The 27,291-nt window shown below is 46.1% G+C and overlaps 1 protein-coding gene across 1 annotated transcript; it reads left to right on the top strand.

Annotated features, from left to right (window-relative positions):
- The first annotated feature begins 14,184 nt into the window (after positions 1-14,184).
- On the top strand, positions 14,185-26,003 carry Cenpv (centromere protein V). The gene is made up of 5 exons (XM_051168406.1): positions 14,185-14,586; positions 16,287-16,385; positions 19,121-19,190; positions 23,313-23,427; positions 25,850-26,003. The coding sequence occupies exons 1-5, from the start codon at positions 14,243-14,245 to the stop codon at positions 25,972-25,974; spliced, it is 753 nt and encodes a 250-aa protein (XP_051024363.1). The 5' UTR covers positions 14,185-14,242; the 3' UTR covers positions 25,975-26,003.
- Positions 26,004-27,291: the final 1,288 nt, after the last annotated feature.

The following is a 27,291-nucleotide window of genomic DNA, read 5'->3' as shown; positions in this document are numbered from 1 at the left end:
GCCTACGTAGATGACGTCTTCCTACGCCACTGAAAGTAGTCCTCCGGAACCTCCACCTCCCGCAGCCTAATCAGCCTTCTCAACTGAGCTCCCGAGTCCTCAGAACCGAAGCAAGGCGCACTACCAAATGAAGACGCCTCTATTCCCGGCGACTCGTCCCCTTTTGTACAAAAAAAAGGGAAAAATTAGCGGGCGGATGAATCCAAGTGAGAGGGCCCTCCCTCGAAAGCGCTGGAAACTTCCTTACGGCGCCAGCGCTGATTGGTGAGGAGACAAAGATGAGGCAGGCGCTGATTGGTGGAGGACGCGGGCCGCTCGTTGTTGCTGGGCGTGGTTCTGGGGGAGGCAGTTTAACGTGGACGTTGCTAAGTGAGTGCGCATGTGCAGCGGCTTGTCTGCTTTCAAGCCTCCTGGCTGAAGGGGGGGAGGGGAGGTCTCGTCTTCCCGCGTCCGGAACCCTGCCCCCCAGCCCCACTCCCACCCCCCGAGCCCCGCGTGCTCCTCTCCCACCCCGAGCTCGGCGAGCCCGCCATAGGGTGAATTGCGACCCCACGCTGCTCGCGCTGGATGGACGCTAGCTTCGCTCTGGACCCTGCGGTGTGGACATTGATGCTTCCGCATCCATAGTGCTTTTCTTTGTTTTGTTCTTAGCTGCCCCCACCCCCAACCTCCAGGCCCAGATGTGAGCGGGGCGGGGTGGGGGTGAGGCGGCAGCTGCGGGGCTGGAGGCTGAGGGCTTAGTGAGAGATTCGGGACCGGGCCCCGCACAGTCCACTTCCTGTTAGGCATTCTCCAAACAAAGGAAAGACGTACCCATTGGACTCAGTACCTGGGGTGCACCCACCTCTCCCAATGGGGTGCCAGTTGTGCAAAGGAAGGGTTGTGAGTACTTAATCCTAGGACCTCAGTATTTGGTTCAGAGGTTGGTTCAGAGGTCCTGGGTGTGGCTGCTCTTCCCTCATCGAGATAAACAAGGAACTAGCAGGACTGCGTGGATCGCCGCGTCATGCGGAGTCATGAGGTTGGCCCGGTAAATAACCTTGAAAATAGCTTTGTCTGCACTGGCTCCCAGCCTCCTCCGTACAGTAAGAAGTTTAGGAATGTTAAATTAGGTAAACTTCATTCTGTAAAGGTTCACTAGTTGTTAACCTAACCGGACGAAACGTAGGAATATATCTGGTCCGCCTAGCTTGAACAAAAAGCCTCAGTTTGATTCCCCAGCCCAATGTCCGTCTGCTTTATAGAATACAGAACGAGTAGAGTTTAAATTGAAGTAAATTGAATTTAGAAAGTGTCTATTTTACATAGTAGTTCACTTTTATTGGGGTTCATGAGTTGGACCTTGTTTTCACAAAGCAGAGTACATCCTGAGTCAGACATTTTGAGGTGCAGATCTTATGACTGGTGTGATGACTTCACTGGGTAAGTTCCAGCAATTGCCAGAACAGCCTCACTGCTTCCTGGTTTATTGTTTTGTCCAAGTGGCTCATTTGGTCAAAGCAATAATGCTACAAAAGGATGGCTTCTGGACTCCTGCAGTGTGTTTTTCATGGTATATTTTTGTTATTTGGTCATGCGTTGCCCCCTACCCAATCAAGACAGGGCATCACTGTGTAGCCCTGGTAGGCATGGAACTACTGTGTGGACCAGGCTGCCTTGGAGCGCACAGAGATCCTCTTGGCTCTGTCTCCCGTGTGCTGAGTGCTGTAAACAGATTTTTTGAAATTATTATTTTATGTGTATGAGTGCTTCCTCTTATATATATGCCTATATACTACCTGTGTACCTGGTATCTGAGGCACTCATAGGACGGTGCCAGATATGCTGGAACTATATAGACTGTTGAGTTCTCACGTGGAGGCGGCTTGAGAATTGAGCCCATTATACCCGAAGAGCAGCCAGTGCTCCTAACTGCTGAGCAATCTTTCTAGCCCTTTGTAAGCAGTTTTTGTTTTTTTTAAAAGAAAGAGTGTAAATCTTGAGATTAGAAACTCAGTGACTTAGCACTGTGCTCAACAATGTTTCTCCAACAATTAAAGAACCATTTTACAGCCTGGTATGCACACCGGTAATCCCAGCACTCTGGGAGGCAGAAGCAGGCTACACAGAGAAACCTTGTCTCAAAAAACCATTAAAAAAAGAAAAAGAAAGAAAGAAAGGCACTGCTGATCCAACTCTAAAAAACAGCCATATCTATCTATTAATACAGTATGAGAACAAGAAAAAAACATTATTAGTTTAACCAGTCATGCTAAAATTTGGGTAACCTGTTCTCCCCATGCCCTTTGGTTTTTTTTTGAGAGTGTTTCTCCGTGTAGCCTTGGCTATCCTGGACTTGTTTTGTAGACCTGGGGAGTATTATCTCTTTATCACCATCAGTCCACTGAGGTACTTTTGTTAATTGTCATGAAAGTTAATAATGCTATGTAAATTCGGAAGGTAGCATTTACCACAGACAGTTTGATAAAAAGGAAATAAAGATTGAGATAAATAATACCAGGGAGCCAGGCAGACTTGGCGCATGCCTTTAATCCTAGCGCTCAGGAGGCAGAGGCAGGCAGCTCTGAGTTTGAGGCCAGCCTGGTCTACAGAGGGAGTTCCAAGACAATGAAATGCTGTCTCAAACAACCAAAAAATTTTCAAAAGCGCCAGGAAACGAGATGAAGCCTGGTCATGTGAGCTAAAAAATTTGGCTTCTGTGGGTGAGAGGACAGCCTGGCCAAGGCATCCTAGCTTGTCAAATTCCTTTCTTTCCTACAGGAAGCTCAAGTATCAAGTTACAGAGTCCAAAATGGTGCCCTTATGCCTTGTCCCTATGCCTGCTCAGTATGTGTGACACAGCATCTCCTTCCCTCTAGTGGCTGTATTACCATCTCTGGTCCAAATCCTGTATGAAAAGCACATTTGCATATGAGAGTCTCAAAAACCCTGTCTCAAAAAAAAAAAAAATGTGTGAGCTCTGGGGAGGCAGAGGCAGGTGGATCGCTGTGAGTTCAAGGCCAGCCTTGTCTACAAAGAAAGTCTAGGACAGCCAAGGCTACACAGAAACCCTGTCTCGAAAAACCAAAAAAAAAAAAAAAAAGAAAGAAAGAAAAAAAAGGCATGTGTGGAGCAGTGTTTGTAGGAAGCAGATCTCTTGAGCACCATTCTGTGTTCAGAATCCCTTTTTCTGAAATCCAGTACAGATTTGTCAAGGGCTTTGTTTTGTCACTTTGGCCTGTTCTGTGGGTTCTTAGTTTTATTTTTGTTTTGAGACAGGATCACACTATGTAGCTCCAGCTGTCCTGGAATTCATTTATAGGCCAGCCAGGCCTGGCCCTCAGATATCTACACCCCCACCCCCACCCCCACCCCTCTAAATGCTGGGATTACAGGTATGGGTCACCGCAGCCAGCTGGGCTCTTGTTTTGTTTTGTGAGCACACCACATGGGAGTAGGTCCAAGTATCTTGCATCACCAGACCAACATGTTGACTTTAGGAATTTAAACTCAATGCAGAAAACTTAAGATTTCCTATAAGGAAGGCTGGTTGTGGTGGCACATGCACTCGAGAGGCAGAGGCAGGTGGATCGCTGTGAATTTGAGGCCACCTTGGTCTACAAAGTGAGGCCAGGACAGCAAAGGCTACACAGAGAACCTCTGTCTCAGAACCCCACCCCACCCCCCCCACACACACAATTTTTTTTCCTATAAGGATCTGGATCTGGAGAGATGTCTCAGGTATCAGGAGCTTGTGCTGCTCTGGAAGAGAGCTACAATTCAATTCCTAACACTTATATGGGGTGGCATTCAGCTGCCTGTAATTCCAGCTTTAGGGCATCTGTCACCTTCTTTTGGCTTCTGTAGACACCTACACATAATGTATGCAGACAAACATATAAAAAATTTTAATTGAGCTGGGCATGGTGGTGCACGCCTTTAGTCCCAGCACGCCGGAGACAGGCTGGTGGATCACTGGGAGTTGGAGGCCAGCCTGGTCTACAAAGTGAGTCCAGGACAGCCAAGGCTACACAGAGAAACCCTGTCTTGGGAAAAAATATAAATTAGGGGCTGGAGAGATGGTGTAGCAGTTAAGAGCACTGTCTGCTCTTCCCCAGGGGTCCTGAATTCAATTCCCAGCAACCACATGGTGGCTCACAACCATCTATAATGTGCTCTGCTGCCCTCTTCCGGCCTGCAAGTGTACATGCAGGCAGAGCACTGTATACATAATAAATAAATAAATCTTAAAAAATTAAAAAACAAAACAGGCCTGGTGGTGGTGGCACTTGGGAGGCAGAGGCAGGTGGATCGCTGTGAGTTCGAGGCCAGCCTGGTCTACAAAGCAGGACAGCAGGATAGCCAAGGTTACACAGAGAAATCGTGTATCCAAAAACCAACCAACCAAACAAACAAAAAACATTAGGGGGCTGGAGAAATGGTTCAGAGGTTAAAAGTACTGGCTGCTCTTCCAGAGGTCCTGAGTTCAATTCCCAGCACCCACATGGTGGCTCACAACCATCTGTAATGAGATCTGGTGCCCTCTGCAGGCGTACGTGCAGGCAGAATACTGTATACATAATAAACAAATCCTTTTTTAAAACGTTAATTTTTCTTTCAGTTGTGGTAAGATACAGTGTACATAAAAATTACTATTTTAAGCATATTGTTTGGTTTGGTTTGGTTTTTTTTGAGACAGGGTTTCTCTGTGTAGCCTTGGCTGTCCTGGACTCACTCTGTAGATCAGGCTGGCCTGGAACTCACAGCGATCCTCTGCCTCCCAAGTGTTGGGAGTAAAGGAGTGCGCCACCACACCTGGCTTGGCAATATTGTTTGTTTTTGTGAGGCAGAGTTTCACTGTGTTGGCCAGACTGGCTTTGAACTCATTACCCTCCTGCCTGAGCCTCCCCTTGGTACTGAAATTGTAGGAATTTAATTTCACTTTTTCTTTTTCTTTTTTGTAAAATCTAACAATTGCATGTATTTGTGAGCCACAGTGGACATGTGAAGATCAGAGAACAACTTGAAGAAGTTGGTTGGTTCCTGCCTTCTACTATGTGGGTTCCAGAAATCGGACTCAGTCATCAGGGGTGGTGACAAACACTTACCCATGGAGCCATCTGGTAGGCTGCATTTTCTTTTTTCTTTTAGACATTGGAGATGTGAATCTCAGTTTTATTAAAAAATGTTTGTATCCCTGTGGAATAATCCTCACTATCTGGCTTCAGAACTTTTCATCCTAAACACAAAAGCGCTCTCCAGAAACGCAGCTTCCCCTTCACACCACACACGTACTGCTCTGCGTCGATCTCTGTGCACTTAACTACTCTAGGACTAAATGCTGCTTTCTCTTTTCTTTTCCTTGGTTTCTCCAGACAGGATTTCTCTGTGTAGCCTTAGGTGTCTTGGAACTCACTCTGTAGACCAGGCTGGCCTGGTAGACTCAGCGATCCACCTGCCTCTGCCTCCCGAGGGCTGGGATTAAAGGTGTGCGCTAAGAATATGTTGTTAAAGCCGGGCATGGTGGCGCACACCTTTAATCCCAGCCCTCGGGAGGCAGAGGCAGGTGGATCGCTGTGAGTTCCAGGCCAGCCTGATCTACAGAGTGAGTCCAGGACAGCCAGAGCTGTTACACAGAGAAACCCTGTCTCGAAAAACAAAACAAAACAAAGAATATGTTGTTATTTTTACTTTATGTGTATGGTTGTTTTACTTGTATGTATGTCTATGTGCTTTGTGGTGTAGTTCCCAAAGCCAGAAGAAAGCCTTAGATTCCTAGGACTGGAGTTACAGTTGTGAGCTACCATGTGGGTGTTGGCAATTGAACCTGGGTCCTTTGGACTAGCAGCCAGAACTCTTAAACACTGAGCCACCTCTCTAGTTCCCACTTTTTTTTTTTTTTTTTTTCTGAGACAGGGTTTCTCTGTGTAGCCTTGGCCATCCTGGACTCACTTTGTAGACCAGGCTGGCCTGGAACTCACAGCGATCCACCTGCCTCTGCCTCCCGAGTGCTGGGATTAAAGGCATGCGCCACCACGCCTGGCTTTTTTTTTTTTTTTTTTTTTTTTTTGAGACAGGGTTTTTCTCTGTAACAGGGGCCTAGCTGTCCTGGATTCTCTTTGTAGACCAGACTGGCCTCAAACTCAGAGATACACCTACCTCTGCCTTCCTGTGCTGGGATTAAAGGTGTGCATCAGGATTGGAGAGATGGCTTAGTGGTTGAGAGAGCTGCCTGCTCTTCCAAAGGTCCTGAGTTCAATTCCCAGCAACCACATGGTGCCTCACAACCATCTGTAATGTTATCTGACGCCCTCTTCTGGCTAACAGGTGTACATGCAATCAGAGTACTGTATACATAATAATAAATAAATCTTTAAAAAAATAAAATAAAATAAATAAAGGTGTGCACTACCACACCTGGCCCAGTTCGTTTTCGTGAATGAGTTGTTGTTGTTGTTGTTGTTGTTGTTGTTGTTGTTATTATTATTATTATTATTATTATTATTATTATAAAAAAACAGGGTTTATCTGTGTAGTCCTGGCTGTCCTGGAACTCACTCTGTAGATGAAGCTGGCCTTGAATTCAGACTGTCTGTCTCTGCTTCCCAAGCACTCACTGGGATTAAAAGGTGTGTATTTATGGACTTTTGTTTGTTTGTTTTTTGTTTTTTTAAAAAAATATTTATTTATTTATTATGTATACATTGCTCTGCCTGCTTGTACCCCTGAAGGCCAGAAGAGGGCATCAGATCACATTATAGATGGTTGTGAGCCACCATGTGGTTGCTGGGAATTGAACTCAGGACCTCTGGAAGAGCAGACAGTGCTCTTAACCTCTGAGCCATCTCTCCAGCCCCCTATTTGTTTATTTTTGCTTTTTGAGACAGAGTCTCTCTGTGTTAGCCTTGGCTGTCCTGGGCTAGCTTTGTAGACGAGGTTGGCCTGGAACTCACATCATCAACCTGCCTCTGCCTCTGCCTCCTGAGTGCTGGGATTAAAGGCGCGCGCCACCACGCCCGGTGTATTAATGGACTTTTATATTGTAAATCTTTTGTCATATTTTTCCACCATGTGCAATTAAAAGACATTTTATTTTTCACTTGTTCTTTAAAATCCAGGGCAGTTTTTTAAAGGTTTTTCACTTTTAAATTATGGTCTCTGTGTGGGTATGTGCACAGGAAGACAGGCCAGCAGAGGCTGGAGGCACCATATTCCGTGGAACTAGAATTACAGGCGTTGTGAGTCACTGATGTGAGTGCTGGGAACTACACTAGGGTGACTGCAAGAGCAGTACCAGCAATTGCTGAGCTCTCTCTTCAGCACAGGACAGATTTCTTTAATGGTAACATTTACATAAGCAGGTTTTTTGGATAACCTTGAACTCACTGTGTTGCCAAGGGTGATCTTAAACTTCTAATCCTTCAACCTACACCCCCATAGTGCTGAGATTATAAGCAAGTACTATCATGCCCAGTTATATATGGTGCTGAGGTTCCTATCCAAGGCTTCATGTATGCCAGGCAAGCACTCGGCCAACTGATCTACACCTGCAGCCTACCTTTAACATTGTTTTTGAAGTGAACAATGCATTGGGATTAAGTACAGGGGTGTGTGTGTGTGTGTGTGTGTGTGTGTGTGTGTGTGTCTGTGTCAGAGGGGGGGGCAGGCAGACAGACAGACAGACAAGGTTTCTCTATGTGGCCCTGGCTGTCCTGAAACTCACTCTGTAGACCAGGCTAGACTTAAACTCAGAGAACCAAGGCAGGCAGGCATGGTGGTGCACACCCTTAACTCCAGTACTCTGGAGGCAGAGGCAGGTGGATCTCAGTGAGTTCAAGGCCAGCCTGGTCTACAAAGTGAGTCTAGGACAGCCAGGGCTACACAGAGAAACCTTGTCTTGGAAAAACAAAACAAAATAAAACAAAAAACCTCAGAGAACCTCCTGTCTCTGCCGCCAGAGCACCCAGCCAAGTACAGAACTTTTAAGGCAGCTGGTGGTGGTGGCTCATTCATTCCTTTAGGAGGCAGAGGCAAGCGGATCTCTGTGAGTTCAAGGCCAATCTGGTCTACACAGAGAGCTTCAGACAACCAGAACTACATGAGACACTATCTCAAAACAGGAACCTTAAAGCCATTAAATAATTCCCCCTTCCCTTCTCCCTCAACCTCTAATAACTTGACTTTTATTTTTATTTTCTGTTTCTCTGAATTTGAATGCAGGCAAAATTTGTCATTTCTTTTTTTTTTTTTTTTTTTTTTTAAGATTTATTTATTACATATATAGTGTTCTGCTTGCATGTACACCTGCACACCAGAAGAGGGCACCAGATCTCATTATAGATGGCTATGAGCCAACATGTGGTTGCTGGGAATTGAACCCAGGACCTTTGGAAGAGCAGCCAGTGCTCTTAACCACTGAGCCATCTCTCCAGCCCCAAAATTTGTCATTTCTTGTAGAGAACATTTCACTTTGCTACAGAAGTAGATAGATTTCTCATTGTTAACTAGGACTCTTCCATTCAGAAGACAGTCCATATTAAATAGAAGCTATAATTTAGCAGACTTATGAATGCTACTAAAAGGGAAAAGCATTCAGAAATGATGCAGATAAAAAAAACATGAGATCTGGGCTGGAGAGATGAGTCAGCCATTAAAGGCTCAACAACCAAGAATATAAGAGTTCAGTTCCCACGCCGGGCGTGGTGGCGCACGCCTGTAATCCCAGCACTCGGGAGGCAGAGGCAGGCGGATGGATGTGAGTTCGAGACCAGCCTGGTCTACAAAAGCGAGTCCAGGACAGTCAATGCTACACAGAGAAACCCTGTCTTGAAGAAAAAAAAGAAAAAGAAAAAAGGAGATCTTACTTAACTGGGCCACAGTGGTGCATGCCTTTAATCCCAGCAGAGGCAGACAAATCTCTGAGTTAGGTCAGCTTGGTCTACAGAGTGAGTTCTGGAATAGTCAGGTCTACACAGAGAAATCCCGTCTCAAAAAACAAAATAAATCACAGAGAAAGAAGGAAAGGGTGAAGGGATCACACATGGAGGTCAGAAGGCGTCTTAGTTCGTTCCTTCCACTATATATATATGTTCCAGGGCTTGACTTGTATGGCAAGCACTTCTACCTTCTGAGCAATCTGCCTGGCCCACTTTTTTACTTTTTGTTTGGTTTTGTTTTTTCGAGACAGGGTTTCTCTGTGTAGTCTTGGCTGTCCTGGACTCGCTTTATCGACCAGGCTAGCCTCAAACTCACATCTGCCTGTCTCTGCCTCCCGAGTGCTGGGATTAAAAGTGTGTGTCACCACACCCAGCCTTTTTTTTCTTTTCTTTTTTTTTTTTTTTACTTTTTATTTTGAGACAGAATCTCAGGGTCTTATTCTGTACCCTAGGCTGGCCTTAAATTGTGGCCCTTCTGCCTCAGCCTCCCTAGGGGCTAGGATTACAAATCTGTGCCACCACATTTAGCAAGTTTATTCTGTCTCTGTGGTTATATTTTCTTTATGATTCCTAATGTATAAGTGCATATCTTATTTTCTGTTTTCTCTACCAAGTTTTAGCAGGTATCCATATTATTGACACATTTTAAAAATCCTGTCTTTGCCCCAACCCCCCAGCACTGGGTTATAGGTATGCATAGCCACATGGACGCTGGGGATTTGGATTTAAGGGAACTTTATCTGACTTTACAAATAAGGATTTAAAGACAGTGGTATTAGTGTGAAGATTGGTAAAATACAGCAGTGGAATAGAATGGGAGGTTAAGATAGACCACAGGTAATGGATGGCTCAGTTGATACGTGCCAGAGAATGCAGTTCAGTGTGTGTGTGTGTGTGTGTGTGTGTGTGTGTGTGTGATCTTTTCAATAAACCAATAGTGATTAAACAACTGGATATCTAAGTGGGAGGGAAAAGAACCTGATTTTTGGCCATACCATATATAAAAAAATTAATTTGAGGAGCTGGAGAGATGGTTCAGAGATTAGGAGCACTCATGCTGTTGCAGAGGACCTGAGTTCAGTTCCCAGCACCATATGATGGATCATGATCATCCGTACTATAATTAATTACAGTTCTAGGGGATCTGACACCTTTCATTTCTGTGGGCACCAACATGCAAGCAGGGTTCGTAAGTGTAGGTAAAGCATTCATACACATAGTCAAAAATAATACATTTATTTGAGATAGAAAATAGAGGGCTGGAGAGATGGCTCAGAGGTTAAGAGCACTGCCTGCTCTTCAAAAGGTCCTGAGTTCAATTGTCAGCAACCACATGGTGGCTCACAACCATCTATAATGAGATCTGGTGCCCTCTTCTGGCATACAGGCTTACATTCAGACAAAAGCACTGTATACTTAATAAATAATAAAAAATCTTTAAAAGGGGGGGGGGTGCTGGAGAGTAATTAAGAGTGCCGCCTGTTCTTCCAAAGGTCCTGAGTTCAATCCCTAGCAACCACACGGTGGCTCACAACCATCTATAATGTGATCTGATGCCTTCTTCTGGCCTACAGGTGTACATGCAGGCAGAACACTGTATACATAATAAGTAAATCTTTTAAAACAAAATAGATATAAAGCCCCGGACATGGTGGCACACACCTGTAAATCCCAGCACTCAGGGAGGTAGATCTCTGTGAGTTTGAAGCCAGGTTGGTCTACAAAACAAATCCAGGACAGCTAAGGCTACATAGAGAAACCCTGTCTTGAAAAACAACAACAAAAAAAAAAACAAAACAAAACAAAACAAAAAAGAAAAGATATAAGTATGAGAACTTAACTGTGAAATACAAGAAAATGTTCATGACTTTCAAGGTAGGCAGAGTTCCATGTCAAAGAATTCAAAGGTTTAGCTGGGCGGTGGTGATGCACACCTTTAATCCCAGCACTCAGGAGGCAGAGGCAGGCGGATCACTGTGAGTTCAAGGCCAGCCTGGTCTACAAAGGGAGTACAGGACAGCCAAGGCTACACAGAGAAACCCTGTCTCAAAAAAAAAAAAAAAAAAGAAAAGAAAAGAAAAAAGAATTCAAAGGCTGAACTTAATCAGAATAAAGATGGTGTTAAGGAAATGGAAAGACAAGCTGCCATTAGGGAACCCTTGATCAGCAGGCATGTCCCGCAAAGACACAGAACTGTGTGTCAGACTGAACTGAGCAGCTTTTTTTGTCAGTACAAACTAGAGTCATCTGGGAAGAGGGAACCTCGGTTGAAAAAATGTCTCCATCCCATTGGTGGGTAGGCAGGCCTGGGGGTCTGAAGGAGGATGGCCAGCGTACACAATGTTTGGCCGCTTGGTTCCCAGTTGGTGGAACTGTTTGGGAAGGATTAGGAGGCGTGGCCTTGTTGGAGGAGGTGTGGCGCTGGGGGTGGGCATTGAAGTTTCAAACACCCAGTACAACCCAGTCTCTCTCTGCTTGCTGCTTTTGAATCGGATGTGAGCTGTCAGATGCTGCTCCAGTGCCATCCTTGCCTGCCTGCCACCATGCTCACTGCAACTGTAAGCCCCTAATAAACTAATACAAATTGCCTTGCTCATCAGTAGAAAAGTGAAGGATGCTAGGAATAGTGGTCATCTTAAGTTCAGTGACCTTCTAATAGGTGAGCTTCCATTTTAGTAAGAGACCCTATCTCAAAACTAAGGTCGGGAACCATGGAGAAAGACACCCATAAATGAACTCTGACCTGTACAAACACATATGTCACACACACACACACACACACACACACACACACACACACACACACACTTATTGTGTGTGTGTGTGTGTGTGTGTGTATATTTCCTCCCCCCACTCCCCACCCCCAGATCTGGGGACCGAACCCTTGCCACTGAGCTAAATCTCCAACCCCTAATATATATTTTCTGTTTTTGTTTGTTTTTTTGAGACAGGGTTTCTCTGTGTAATAGCCCTGGCTATTCTGAAACTCTCATGTTGGCTTTGAACTCAGAGATGAAGCTGCCTGCTGGGATTAAAGGCCTGTGCTCGAATATTTATTTTCTCCCTATTGTTGTGCCATTACCAAAAACAACTTCAGAAAGAATTAACTCCCGGGTCATAGTCATTGAGAAAAATCAGGGCAAGAAATGACTCAGAGGCCCTGGAGAAACACTGCTTTGCTGGCTTGCTCCCCATGGCTTGCTTTCTTACACAATTCAGGACCACCTGCCAAGGGTGGCACTGCCCATTCGCCCATCAACCATGAATCAAGTAAATAAGCCACAGACTTGCCTATCCACTAATCTGTGGAGGCTTTGTTTTTCAGTTGTTGCCTCTCAGATGACTCTTGCTTGTGTCACGTTTTGACAAAAACTAATCAGCACAGATCATACGTATTGACATCAATAAATGATACATACAGATTTCCAAAATGTTGAACAGTGTTAGACTTAACTGTACGTTCAGCTGGGTGTGGTGGCACATGCCTTTAATCCCACCACTTGGGAGGCAGAGGCAGGCTGATCACTGTGACTTCAAGGCCAGCCAGGGCTACACAGAAAAACCTGTCATGAAAAACTAGAAAATAAACAAAACACACACACACACACACATACACACACACACCATATGGGTACTTGGGGCTGGAGAGATGGCTCAGAGGTTAAGATCACTGACTGCTCTTCCAAAGGTTCTGAGTTCAATTCCCAGCAATTCCCACCAACTATATGGTGGCTCATAACCATCTATAGTGATGTCTGGTCTGGTGCCGTCTTCTGGCATGCAGGATCACATAGAGACAGAACACTATAAACATAAATCTTAAAAAAAAAAAAAAAAAAAAAAAAAAAAAAAGAGGCACTCAGGAAGGACAGCAGGTCACCAAGAAGAGACTTGATACCCTATGAGCATAGACAGGGGAGGAGGCCCCCTCAGTCACAGTCATAGGGGAGGAGAGTAGAGGAGAAGCAGGGGGGAGGGAGGAATGGGAGGATACAAGGGATGGGCTAACAATTGAGATATAATATGAATAAATTAATAAAATTATTTTTAAAAAAAGGAAAGATATGGGCACTTTGTTTTATGTAAGCTGCAACTCAAAGGAAACAGCAAAACATGTATCTAGGAGGTTTTAGGTACTGAGAACTTTGTGTTAAACTTAGTGGAGATTTACAAACTAATAAAACGATGCTTGGGAAAACCCATAATTAGTTTTTTTTTTTCCGAGACAGGGTCTATCTGTGTTAGCTTTGGCTGTCCTGGACTTGCTTTGTAGACCAGGCCGGCCTCGAACTCACAGCGATCCACCTGCCTCTCTGCCTCCTGAGTGCTGGGATTAAAGGCGTGCGCCACTACGCCAGGCCATAATCAGTATTTTCTTTTTTTTGGTTTTTTGAGACAGGGTTTCTCTGTGTAGCCTTGGCTGTCCTGGACTTGCTCTGTAGTCCAGGTTGGCCTCGAACTCACAGCGATCCACCTGCCTTTGCCTCCCAAGTGCTGGGATTAAAGGCATGCGCCACCACGCCCGGCAGTATTTTCATTATTACAAAAATAAATGGGTTCTATATGCTAACAAACTTACAAATTAACAAAAATAGAAATAAGAATAAGTTTGAAAAGGAAAAATGCAGGACAATCTGAGAACAACTAAGAGTCCAGAGACTATCTGGGATGCCCCAGTGAGTGGTTCTTATGATTTTTTGTCTTTAAACTCCAGTACCATATTCTGCAAAAGCATATGAATGGAATGCAATCCTGGATTCATTGATTTACTTAAAATTGAGAACAAAATCAGGCTGCGGAATGTGGCTCAGTGGTAGAGTCCTTGCACAAAGCTCTATCCTATTCCCAGTTCTGCAAAAACAAACAAAAAAACCTGTTGACCATTGATCAAACTGATCCCAACTGTCATTTATGCCTCAAGTAGCAGGTGCCCGACTATTTACACCCCTTATTTCTTATTAGGTGATGGTGGCGTCTGCAAGGTTGGTCGTGTATCTTGGAGACCACTAAGTCACTCAAGCTTGTCGGCTCTGGCGTGGCTATGAAGTGAGGCCTGACCCAGGCCCCCGGTCTCGACCCTGTGGAGGCCGGAAGCGCCTTCGCTGATCAAACCCGCACGGCTACCTGCAAGCGCAGGTGGAGGCGCAGTGCTGTCAGACCTGACGCACCGCACATGGGCTGCCCGCCGCCGCCAGGTCCCGAGCTCGCGTCTTCTGGAGTGCCGCGCATACCCCCACCCCCGGCCTTCAGGTTGTCGGAGGCGGGGACACGCCTCGGCCAGCAGGGGCGCGTAGAGCTGGGAGGCCTGTGCGCCCGATGAAGGAGGCATGCGGCGGACTCGGAGTGCCGTGGCCACCGAGCCGAGGGAGCAGCGGCGCTCCGGAGCCTCCGGGGCCCTGACCGACCGCGAAAGCCCGACACGACGCCAGGGGAGCAGGGCTCGGGCCCGGGGCGGGGGCGGGGCAGCCGGTCCGCAGCCCTCCACAAAGCCGCGTCCCAAGCCGCCGCTGCGGGCCCAGGAGGCGGCGGCCGAGGAGCCGCCGCCGGCGGACACCCCCGCCGCCTCGGGGTCGGCGCTGGACCTGGGCGAGCAGCGGGAGCGCTGGGAGACGTTCCAGAAGCGGCAGAGGCTCAGCTTCGAGGGCGCCGCCAAGCTGCTGCTGGACACTTTGTGAGTGTGGCGGGGGCCGGCACCGGCGAGGTGGGCACGGGCGGCAGGACCCGAGGCTGGTTGCGGAGCCGGGGCCAGGCTCCCGCAGCCCTGGCGTGCTGCTCGGGATGGTGTCCGGCTGCGTGCGCGGGAGGGCCTCTCTGGGTGAAAGAGGCAGATACTCCACCGCTTCCCTGCTACCAAGACCGTTTTACCGGTGTTTGCACGTGCTTTCGGAGGGTGGGCGGGAGGAAAGGTCGAAGTGGGGAATTTAGCGGCCTGGGGAGCCAAGGCCGTTTGTTCCCGGGCCGTTCCCTGGAGGGTGCGGGGTGCAGGTTATTGATCCCGGAGGGAAGCGCGGGCAAAGCGATGTCCCGGGCGGACTTGCTGGGGAAATGCGAAGCTAAGGCTTTGTACTCTCATCCGAGGTCCCGGGTCCGTCCGTGCTTCCAAAGTGCTTCCACTTCTTAGATGGCCTGAGGAGCATTTCCGAGGTCTGTTACTGGGGAAAAAGCTGATAACTACACTGGCCAGTTGCCTCCTCTTTGTTAAGTGAGATGTGAACCCGTTCCTCCTTTAACTATTGTGCTACGGGGAAATACCGAGTCCCCTAGTCGTACAGCTGCTATACCAAGCTAACAATTGCTTAGCAATCTGAACTGCTTTTTAAAAACAACAAGATGTTCTTTTCTCTTTGTTCCAGAAGTAGTTCTCCTGGTTTGGGTGCATCCTCACAGAAACGGACTATTTATTTAGTTTTATATGTGTTTCATTTTTAAAATTTTATCCTTGGGCTATAAATTGAAAATTAAAACAAAGATCAGTTAAAATTTAAAAAAATAAGCTGGGCAGTGGTGGCACATGCTTTAATCTCAGCACTGGGGAGGCAGAGGCAGAGGCAGAGGCAGAGGCAGGTGGATCTTTGTGAGTTCAGGCCAGCCTGATCTACAAAGTGAGTCCAGGACAGTCAAGGCTATACAGAGAAACCCTGTCTCGAAAAACAAAACAAAACCAAACTTTTAAAAACAACATTCCTTGAATATCTGTTGTGTACTAGCTACTGGACCGTCTCAGTGATACTACGTAAAGATCCATAGGACAGGCCTGTAATCCTAGCATTCAGTCAGAGGAGTACAGCGATTTCAAGGCCAGGCTGGGCTACAAAGATCCTTTCTCAGAAGAGAGAGAGAGAAAAACAAGGGGAAACAGGAGCAAGCCAGGGAGAAGGTGGTCCATGTCTGTAAATCCAGAGCTTGAAAGGTGGAGGTTGGAAGATCTAGAAGTTCAAGGTCATCCTTGTCCACATAGTTAATTGGAGGGCAGCTTAAGCTGCAGGACACCCTGTCAAAAAGAATTTTTAAAAAAAGCTCCGGTCTTTAGAAACACAAAGCAAAAATTTGAGACAATATTTTCTCTTGAAACAAACTGATAATGACCTAGAAAAAAAAAAATACCAGAACTATTAGCATGAAAAGATAAGCATGCTTGATTATATTTGCTTTTATGTCTACTAAACTAACTTTTGTGCAAAGAAAGTGTATGTTATAGACACTGAAAATACTGAACCTCTTTTATTAAATACACCCAGTTGTCCTATAAAAAGAGACTTTTGTCCCAACCTGGCTTTCTTTTAAGTACAAAAAGACGGCGTGAAGGAGCCACGCCATAAAGTCCTGGCTGCCTGTTAGAAATTCTTATGCTCTGGTTTCCATTTCATTTAGTGAGTACCAGGGCCTGGTGAAGCACACAGGAGGCTGCCACTGTGGAGCGGTTCGCTTTGAAGTTTGGGCATCAGCAGACTTACACATCTTTGACTGCAAGTGAGTATATTATCTTCCCTGATTGCCTTAGAGGACTCGAAGAGCAGAAAGGCTGTTTCAGACCAGTCTGGGGAGTCGGGAATAGATGAAACAGTGTTGAACCATGAGCTGATAACTGTTACATCAGGTACTGGGGACATAAAGGCTCATTCTTCTGTTCTTTGCCTTGTGTATGACTTGGAATTCTCAGTGATAATTAAAAAAAAATTTTTTTATTATATGTTTTATTTTGCAGTCTTATAAAATTCAAGACAGTTCACAGTGAAAATATTGAACCTCTTTTATGAACTGCATCTGGTTGTCCTATAAAGAATTTCAACATGACCCTTCCTGGCTCAAAGAACAAAATAAAGTTAAAATTTTTAGTGTGTGTGTGTGTGTGTGTGTGTCTGTAGGTCAGAGGACAACTTGTCAGAGGGAGTCTGTTTTGTCCTTGGTCTAAGGTCCCCTGGTCATTTGGCTGGTGGCAGGCACCTTTACCTGCCAAGCCATCTCACTAGTCTGATAATTTCTTTATGATGGGGGAAGGCTGAACATTCTGAGTTAGTCTGAGTGACACCTGCAGTTTGTATGATTCAGAGCCTGTGTCTGTGCCCCAGAGTTACACAGCACAGCTGAGGAGACGGGAAACGGAACTTCCAGGGCTGTGGCTCATAGCCTCACGCCTGCGACTGATGCCGCTGACCTAGGGGTCGTTAGAGGAGGTGGCGGATCAGGCTGGCCACCTTGGGAAGCCAAATGAGAACAATCGGGTGGAGAGCGTTTACACCTGGAAGCTCTGTTCTTGGCATGAGGCCTGTGGTACCACCCAGAGCAGTGGAAGGCCTGCGTCCTAGCCCCTTCCCTGGTGTTGTAATTGAACAGGAGTGACAGGCTTTGCCTTCTGGACTGGCTGCTGGCATGTACTTAATTACTCAAGAGGGTCCATTCTTTTTTACCACTAATGGCACCTGAATTTTATATGACTAATAAATACTGTGGATTTCCTCAAGTGGAGAACTGCCTAGGCCACTAATAGAGTCCAGATTTGGAAAGAAGCATCATGACATAATTTCTTGGAGAGTCCTATATACTAAGTCAGAATGTTTTAAAGTGTGAATTACGGCTAGAGAGAGTGTTTGCCTCTCATGTACAAAGCCCTGGATTTGACCCCCCCCCCCCACTACTACATAAACTAGGCATGGTTACATGCCTGTAATCCCAGGGGAGGTAGAGATAGGACAATCACACCAAAAAAAAAAAAAAAAAGACATTCACAGAGCCGGGCATGGTGGCGCACGCCTTTAATCCCAGCACTCGGGAGGCAGAGGCAGGTGGATCTCTGTGAGTTCGAGGCCATCCTGGTCTACAAAGTGAGTCCAGGATGGCCAAGGCTACACAGAGAAACCCTGTCTCGAAAAAACCAAAAAACAAACAAACAAACAAACAAACAAAAAAGAGATAGGACAATCAGAAGTTCGAAGCTGTCCTCAGCTGCATAGTATTTGTGGCCAGCTTGTGTCCATGAGACTCTTCTCTCAAAACAAAGAAGTTCAAGGCCACTTCAACTCTACAACAAGTATCAAGCCAGCCTGGGGAGATGTGAGACCCTGTCTCAAAAAAATAACATTAAAATTTTAATATGACCCCTTTATCTCAAAGAACAAAATAAAAAATTAAAAGTTTAAATGCATTTATTTTATGCATGTGGATGTTTTGCACATCCATGTATGTCTGTGCACCAGGAAACCCAGTTCAGAACAAGATGGATGGTTGATACCCTGGAACTGTGAACTACCAGGTGGATACTGGGAATCAAACCAGGGTCCTGTGGAAGAACAGTCAGTGCTCTTAACTGCTGAGCCATCTTTCGCCCCTTAGTTAAGTTTATTTTAAAAGGTGGATTGAGCCAAGCAGTGGCGGTATACTCCTGTAATCCCAGCACTCAGGGAGGCAGAGGCAGGTGGATCTCTGTGAGTTTGAGGCCAGCCTGGACTACAAAGTGAGTCCAGGACAGCCAAGGCTACACAGAGAAACCCTGTGTTGAAAACAGTAACAACAAAAACAAAAAGGTAGATTGAAGGGCTTGAGGCGTACTTTAGTAGTAGAGTGCCTACTTAGTATGCGTGACACCCATGTTCACTATCCCTAGGGTGGAGAAATAAAAGCAGACAAAAAGCTGGGTGTGGTGGCGCACACCTCTAATCCCAGTACTTGGGAGGCAGAGGCTGGTTGATCACTGTGAGTTCGAGGCCAAGGATACAGAGAGAAACCCTGTCTCAAGAAAAGAAAAGAAAAAAAGAAAAGAACAAAATTTGACTCAATTTCTAGTTTTCTATTTCTGAATAAAAGGCTTGGAGTTTGGTTTTCTTATGCGGAGCTAGAAGAAACCTAAGGTTCCTTCCTTGGTCCTGGTGTGCCCACCTAAAGAGACACGAGAGTATAGCAGTGTCTGTACTTCGTTTTCTGAGTGTTTCTCTTCAGGGCCGGGAAGGGGGCGAGGACAGAAGTGAGGCCCAGGGTTGCTGAAAGCTGTGTGGCCTTCCCTGCTGGCTCTGTCACCAGAAGGCTTTACTGCCACGAAGAGCAGAGGCTCCAGGTGGCCTGACCAGCTGCCTAAGTCCCCTTCCCTGGATGGTGCTGAGAACTGGGTGTCCCACTTGAGGTCACTGGTTCTGCAGGCGTTGGGCTGGGCTGATTGGGCATGTGGACCGTGCAGACGGCGACTCACAGACTGTCCTTTGCTCTTTCTGTAGCTGCAGCATCTGCAAGAAGAAGCAGAATAGACACTTCATTGTTCCAGCTTCTCGATTCAAACTCCTGAAGGTCAGTACTTAAGAGCAGGTTCAGGGAGGTAGAACCACTGAGCCCTTACCCTGTCTTTTTAGCCTGCTCTCTGTACAATATGAGGGGTAGGGAGATTAATAGGACATTTTAAGGGCATTGAAATCTTTTTTTCCCTAGATGTCTTAGTGTATACTTTAGGCTAGCCTCAAGTTTCATGTTTTTGTTTTTGTTTTTTTTAGGTATTGGGGGGTTGAACTCAGGGCCTTGATTATGCACCACTGTCCCTAGCCCATAGGTGTACTTTAACTTAGTTGGTCTTTTTTTCTGAGACAGGGTTTCTCTGTGTAACCCTGGCTATCCTAGAACTCGCTATGTAGACCAGGCTGGCCTCAAACTCAACAGAGATCTGCCTGCCCTTGCTGGGATTAAAGGCTTGCACTACCACCACTGGGCTTCCTTTAAATTTTTTAATTAAAATTTTCTATGTATTAGTGGGGCGGGCACACGGCACAGCACACATGTGTAGCCATACTCTTCCTACTTTGTGGGTTCTCTCTTTCACCCTTCTCCACTCCTTTTCTTTCCTTTCAACCCCCTAACAATAGGTGAGGAAAAAAACAAAAAACAAAACAAAACAAAGAGAGGAAAAGGAAAAAGATCCCGGAGTAAAATCAGAGAGGGAGCCATGTTATCATTAAGCTGCTTCCTGCTGGGCTGGAGAGATGGCTCAGAGGTTAAGAGCACTGGCTGCTCTTCCGAAGGTCCTGAGTTCAATTCCCAGCAACCACATGGTGGCTCACTACCATCTATAATGAGATCTGGTGCCCTTTTCTGGTGTGCAGGTGCACATGCAGGCAAGAACGATGTATACATATTCAATAAATAAATCTTTTTTTTTTTTAAGCGACTTCCTGCTGATTAGGGGCATTGAGTTCCATGGGGCAAGTTTGATCTTCATCATCAGGGTATCTAATTTCTTCTGCTGTTTGTTTCATTGGGTTTTCAAGACAGGGTCTCTTACTGTAGCCTTGGCTGTCTGCACTCGCTTTGTAGACCAGGCTGGCCTCGAACTCACAGCGATCCGCCTGCTTCTGCCTCCCAAGTGCTGGTATTAAAGGTGTGCGCCACCACGCCCGGCCTGTTGTTGTTTCTTTTTTGCACATGATGACTTAGTAAACTACAACCAACAATCCACCACCACCTTTTAGGGCCCTAGCATTTATATACCCTCTGAAAAGTCCCCAGAATCCCAAACATCACACAATCGCAGAAACTGTCTGCAGCTGGTAAATCACACACCCGGCAGAGCACGAGGCAGATCATAGTCAAGCTGCTGCAAGGTGTCCCTACATCTCCATGCCTGGAATTAAAATGAAAACATAAAACGTTTGGTTTTGGTTTTTGGTTTTTGGTGGTTTTTTTTTTTTTTTTTTTTTTTTTTCCGAGACAGGGTTTCTCTGTGTAGCCTTAGCTGTCCTAGACTCACTTTGTAGACCAGGCTGGCCTTGAACTTACAGCGAACTGGCTGCTGGTGCCTCCTGAGTGCTGGGATCACAGGCGTGCATTCAAGGCTGGACTTGGTTTGTATGCCATGAGGGCCTTGAACTCACAAAGCTCTGCCTGCCTCTGCCTCCCAAGTGCTTGTATTAAAGAGGTGCACCATCCCTGCTTCATGCAAACATATTCTCATAGTAGTTCTGTGGGGGTGTTTTGTTTGTTTTTTTAAAGATTTGTTTATTATGTATACAGTGTTCTACCTGCATGAACACCTGCATGCCAGAAGAGGGCACCAGATCTCCTTAAAGATGGTTTGAGCCACTATGTAGCTGCTGGAAATTGAACTCAGGACCTTTGAAAGAACAGACTGTTCTCTTAACCTCTGAGCCATCTCTACAAGCCCTAGTTCTGGTTTTTGTTTTTTTGTTTTAATTTAAAAGATTTATTTATTTATTATGTATACAGTGTTCTGCTTGTATGTAATAACTGCATGCCAGAACAGGGTACCGGATTTCATTATAGATGGTTGTGAGCCACCATGTGGTTGCTGGGAATTGAACTCAGGATTTTTGAAAAAACAGCCAGTGCTCTTAACCTCTGAGCCATCTCTCCAGCCCCTAATTTTATGGTTTGTTTTGTTTTTGTTTTTGTTCTTTTGTGTGTGTGTGTTTGTGTGGTTTTTTGGTTTTTCAAGACAGGGTTTCCCTGTGTGGCCTTGGCTGTCCTGGACTCACTTTGTAGACCAGGTTGGCCTTGAACTCACAGCAATCCACCTGCCTCTTCCTCCTGAGTGCTGGGATTAAAGGCGCCTGGCTTAGTTCTGTGTTTTTTAAAGAAACCAAAATTGCAGAATTGTCACTACACACGTGTGGAGGCCAAAGGACAGCTTTGTGGAACTGGCTTTCTCCTTCGACCTGTCCAGGGTGTCTAGGGGTGAGGCTCGAGTCATTGCTCCTGTGGAAAGCACCTTTACCTGTTGAGCCATCTCTCTAGTCCCTATTCCTTTAATTCTTGAGTTGCTGATGTTTGTTGTTTTGAGACAGCCAGGCTGATTCTCCTTCTACTGCTTCTGGAGATGACAGGCATTTAATGTGCATTGGTGTTCTGCCTTCATGTGTGCCTGTGTGAGGGCGGATCCCCTGGAACTAGAGCCACAGACAGCCATGAGCTGCCATGTGGGTGCTGGGTCCTCTGGAAGAGCAGCCGGCGCTCCCAAACTTGAGCTGTCTCTTTAGTCGCCATCAGTGTGACACTGCTAGAGGCACAGGCTGGTTGTGGAACAGGAGTTACAGGTAGTTGTGAACTGCCTGAAGTTGGTGCTGGGAACAGAACTCTCAGATCCTCTGCAAAAGCCATATATGCTCTCACTACTGAGCCGTCTCCAGCCTCACATTTGTGGGGTGGTTTTTGTTTTTTGTTTTTAATCTTTTTCACCAAGTAATGAGAAATATTTTATAGGTCATCAAGGCAAAAGCATTGTTTTATATGTTCTTTTCATTCTCTCGACTGTCTGTTCACATACTTTGCCCAATTTTTTCATTCATATTGTTTGTTAAGGATGTAGAGATGGCTCAGTGGTTGGAAGCACTGGCTGCTCTTCCACAGGAGCCAGGTTCAACTTCCAGCACCCATATGGCGGCTCACATCTGTCTGCAATTCTACTCCCAGAGATACCCTCACACAAACATGAATGCAGGCAGAAACACCAATGCATATCAGAGTAAATAAATTATATATATATAAAAAAAACAAAACAGGACCACTAGCCCAAGGTGGCACCACCTACAATGGTCTGGCCTCTCCCAAATTAAAAAAAAAAAAAAGAAAGAAAAAGGAAACTAACCCTTTGATTATGATATGTGGCAAAAGAGTTTTTTCCTAGTTTGTCCTTTATAAATAATTCAATTATAGTTGGTAGTACCCTTAAGATCTTAAGCAGTGCTTTTTGGAGACATGGAAAGGCACTCCCTCAGGTGCCACCTGTACTCTTTGACTCTTAAAACCATTCTGTCTGGGAAGCTGGAGAGATGGCTCAGTGGTTAAGAGCATTATCTGCTCTTCCAAAGGACTTGAGTTCAATTCCCGGCTCCCACATGCCTGCTCACAACTGTCTGTATGTAATTCCAGTTCCAAGGGATCTGACACCAATGCCTATAAAATAAAGTTTAATAAATTATTTTAAAAAACATTCTGGGCCTGGAGAGATGGCTCAGTGGTTAAGAGCATTGACTGCTCTTCCAAAAGACCCAGGTTCAATTTCCAGCAACCATATGGCAGCTCACAACTGTCTGTAACTCCAAGATATGACACTCACACACAAGCAACGCATGCAGGCAAAATACCAATACATATAAAGTAAAAATAAATAAATTATTTTTAAAAACATTCTGTTTGAGTGTACATCAGTGCAGGCTTGAGGATGGGTTCATCCAGTCTGCAGTTGGCATAAGCCACCCATGCACTGTCAGGCTCCAGAGTGAAGTGTATCTGGGGAATAGAGATGGTTCCCTGTCTTCAAGCAGCTCTTAGTCTTTTCTGGGAAATGGGAGCTGTCCCAATAACCCAGAAAACACTCCAAAAGGCCACCCTGACTAATCTTTTCAAAAGGCTGGCTCTTAATAGCATCACACTATCTCTTTCTGTCTGCTTGTCTCTGTTCTCCAGGGCGCTGAGAGCATAACCACATACACATTCAACACGCACAAAGCCCAGCACACCTTCTGTAAGCGATGTGGGGTCCAGAGCTTCTATACTCCACGCTCCAATCCTGGAGGCTTTGGTGAGTGAAGGGAGCATCTGAAACCTTGGGACCCTGGGGAGGCTGGGGTGCTTACGTATCAAGTGCTGGTTGGCCAGGTGTTCGAAGAACAGGATTCCTCTGGTGGGCTCTAGTCAAGTGTCCATCTACAGGTGGTTCTTATCACTGGTACTGTAGGGCTGTGGGGAGACCTACCAGGTAGAGAGAAGACAGGTGGGATAGGGCTGGAAAGAGGCTCAGTGGGTTAAGAGCACTAGCTGCTCTTCCAGAGAACCAGGGTTCGATTCTCAATCTCTATCTTTAACTCCAGTCTTAGGGATCTGACACCCTGCTCTTGCCTCTGTGGGCACTGTATGCATGTGGTGCACAAACATATGTGCCCGCTAAACACCTATACACATAAAATAAAACAATTTTTTAAAAAGATGGATGGGAAATGGGCCTGTGGGTTCAGGGGAGACCCCTGGAGTCATGACACTGTAAAGGAGGGAAGAGGACACAATGATGGCAGCTGCTGATGTTATTTGAAAACAAAATTAAGGGCTATAGCTATAGCTCAGTGGCACAGTGGGCATTTGCCAGGTATGCATGGTCCCCACCCTGTCCCTAAATGGATAGATAAAATTAATTTAGTTTGATAGAAAAAAAAAGCCAGGTGGTGAAGCCGGGCGTGGTGGTGCACGCCTTTAATCCCAGCACTCGGGAGGCAGAGGCAGGCGGATCGCTGTGAGTTCGAGGCCAGCCTGGTCTACAAAGTGAGTCCAGGATGGCCAAGGCTACACAGAGAAACCCTGTCTGGAAAAACAAACAAACAAACAAAAAGCCAGGTGGTGGTATGTGCCTTTAATCTCAGCCCTTAGGAGGCAGAGGCAGGCAGATCTTTTGAGTTTTGAGGCCGGCCTGGTCTACATAGCCAGTTCCAGTACAGTTAGAGCTACACAGAGAAACCCTGCCTGGAAAACAACAAAACACCCCGTCTAATGACTGTGCTACTGCACGGACTGTACACTCAATTTCATGTGTGGGCTGCAGTAAACAACACCACACTTAAAAAGAAGAGCCAGGTGTGGGCGTGGTGGTGCACACCTTTCATCCCAGCACTCGGGAGGCAGAGGCAGGTGGATCTCTTTGAGAGTGAGTTCCAGGACAGCCAGGGCTACTAGTGGGACCCTATCTAAAAACAAAACAAAACAAAAAACAAAAAGAAGAACACCAGCTACGATGCACGTTTGTAATGCCATAACTTGAGAGGTGAAGGCAGGAGGATCAGAAGTTCAAGGTCATCTTCAGCTATGTAGCTTCTTTGTGGTTAGCCTGGGCTAGAGACCCTGTCTCAAAAACACAGAAATGGGGAGCTGGAGAGTCAGCTCAGTGGTTAAGATGGCTCCTGGCTGATCTTGCAGAGGATCTGGGTTTGGTTTCCAGCAGTAAAGGTCTGTAATCTCAGAAGCTCAGTGCCTGCTCTTCTCTACAGGCACAGGCACGCATGTACACATGTACATGGTACGCAGACTATATGCAGGCAAAACACCCATACACAGAAAATAAATATGTCTATATTTAAAGAGAAGCAAGAGGAGCCTTTTCAGGCCCTGCTTGATCTGGAGGTGGGATGGATACAACCAGTCCTTAGAGCGAAACAAGGCTGACATGCGCCTGTGTAGTAGCTCTGCCTGGAGCATGGGTGTAGCATGACTGTGGTTATGCCTGTCCTCTAGCGCAGAGAGGACAAGGCACAGCACCCTGCCAGTCTTCAGCAGCAGCTGCTGGTCCTGGCTACCTTGAAAGAAGAGAGGGGTTTTGTTTTTGTTCATTTGTTGGGTTGTTTTGTGTTTGTTTTTAAGACTTTTACTGTGTAGACCAGGCTAGCCTCCTGTCAGGGCCCTCCCGCTTCTGCTCCTAAGTGCTGAGATTAAGGCACGTGCTACCATGCCTGATCAGGAAAAGGTTTTAAGAGTCTTAAAGTCCGGTATAAATGGGGAAGTATTTAATTCTTTATTTAAACTCAGGGAAAGCCTGAGAAAATTTCAGGCTGCCACTCAAGAGATTATGCCAGGCCTGAGCCTTCCTAATACTTTGTGCATTCAGTGCCTCGCCCTTCTTTATATTGGGGACTGAATGCAGGGCCTTGTGCATACTAGGCCAGTGGTGTGCCACTGAGCTGTGTCCCCAGGCCTCAGCATGATTTTGAAGGCTGCCTCTCATTCAGGGCATTTGATCTTCGTGTGGCAGGTGAGCACCATAATCCAGAAGGCTGAAGGTGTAGGCCAAGCCAAGTAGTACACCAGTCTTAGCACATCAACAGGTCACACGTCAGCCTCGTAGGCTGCCACTCAGAACTCAGAGCTCACGTGTAGGATAGTGGTGCTTTCAGGTGGGGGCTTGACACCCTCTCTGGTCTTACCCACAGTTGGAACCCCTTTCTCTCTTCACTTGCCCCTAGGAATTGCCCCCCACTGCCTCGATGAAGGCACTGTGCGGAGTGTGGTCACTGAGGAGTTCAATGGCAGTGAGTGGGAGAAAGCCATGAAGGAGCACAAGACCATCAAGAACATGTCTAAAGAGTGAGCCCATGCCTCCTCTGGCCTGAGAGGGTGCGAGCACAGCAGCAGCCCTGTAGGTTGCTGCGGGTGGGTGTTGCTGCGCAGACCTGGGCTGCCATCTCCACTCCCAGTGTCCCTGCAGTTCGCTCCAGTCACCATTTCTTTAGGCAGCTCTGCCCTTAACCCAGGTTTCATGTAAAACAGTCGGCCTTCCCCCTTCCCGCCAACTTTTGTGTGATCTTTTAGATAATAAACGTTTCTGACATTAATGTTTATTACTAAGGTCCCTAATTCCTGTGAACTTTGACTTTTGCCTCTGTAGCCTATTACATAACAGCAGATTAAAATAGAGGCACTATCTAGACACCTGCAGCCAAACTAAGAGGACATAAGACTCAGAAGATTGAGTGGTCACCTTCCACGTGAGGTGTGCAGACGTGGGATCTAGGAGCTCGAGGTACACAGGGCTAGTCCGGAGAGACAGGGGAGGCTGGGGTGGGAGTCACTCTGGGCTTGAATGGTAAGTTTCTTTTCTTCTTTTTTTTTTAGTTTTTCGAGGCAGGGTTTTTCTGTGTAAGTGCTGGGATTAAAGGCTTGTGCATCACTGCCCAGCTTAGTTTATTTCTTTTTTGTTTGTTTGTTTGTTTGTTTCTTTTCTATTCATGCATTTCTTTATTTTTTAGCAGTGTTTTTCTTTTTCTTCCCTCTTTCTCTCCACCGTCCCCCCTTGATAGTTTGATCATATAGCCCAAGCTGACCTGCAGCTCAACATGTGTGCCTCAGCCTCCTGCGTGCTAGGTTACAAGCACGCACTACTATGTCTGTCCACATTTTTATTATAAGGTGAACCAGCTTCTTCTTTGTTTATTTTGATTTTCTGCTGTCAGGTGCTATGGTTAGAAGCCAGGGCCACATGCATACTAGGCAACAGCCTTAACCACATTTTTTTTTCTTTCTTTCTCAAGACAGGGTTTTTCTGTGGATCCTTGGCTGTCTTGGACTCATTTTATAAACCAGGCTGGCCTTGAACTCACAGTGACCCGCCTGCCTCTGCCTCCCGAGTACTGGGATTAAAGGCGTGCACCACCACGCCTCTCTTTAATTGTGATAAGATAGTGAAATGCAAAATGTAGCATTTTAACCACACATGAGAACACAGGTTATGCATATGCACATGTACCACCAACATACACATCTGAAACAGAAAAAAGAAAAAGGACAATTTGGATATTCAGTGGCTGAGGTTTTAGTATCAAAAGTTTGACTTTTATTGTAAAGGTATTGAGGGAGCACACACTTGTAATCCCAGCACTCAGAAGGCAGAGGCAAACAGACCTCTGAA

This window comes from Acomys russatus, chromosome 25 (assembly GCF_903995435.1).
Source record: "Acomys russatus chromosome 25, mAcoRus1.1, whole genome shotgun sequence".
NCBI classification, from domain to species: domain Eukaryota; kingdom Metazoa; phylum Chordata; class Mammalia; order Rodentia; family Muridae; genus Acomys; species Acomys russatus.
The sequence above is the reverse complement of the archived record's forward strand: the minus strand, read 5'-3'. Positions and strand labels throughout refer to the sequence as shown.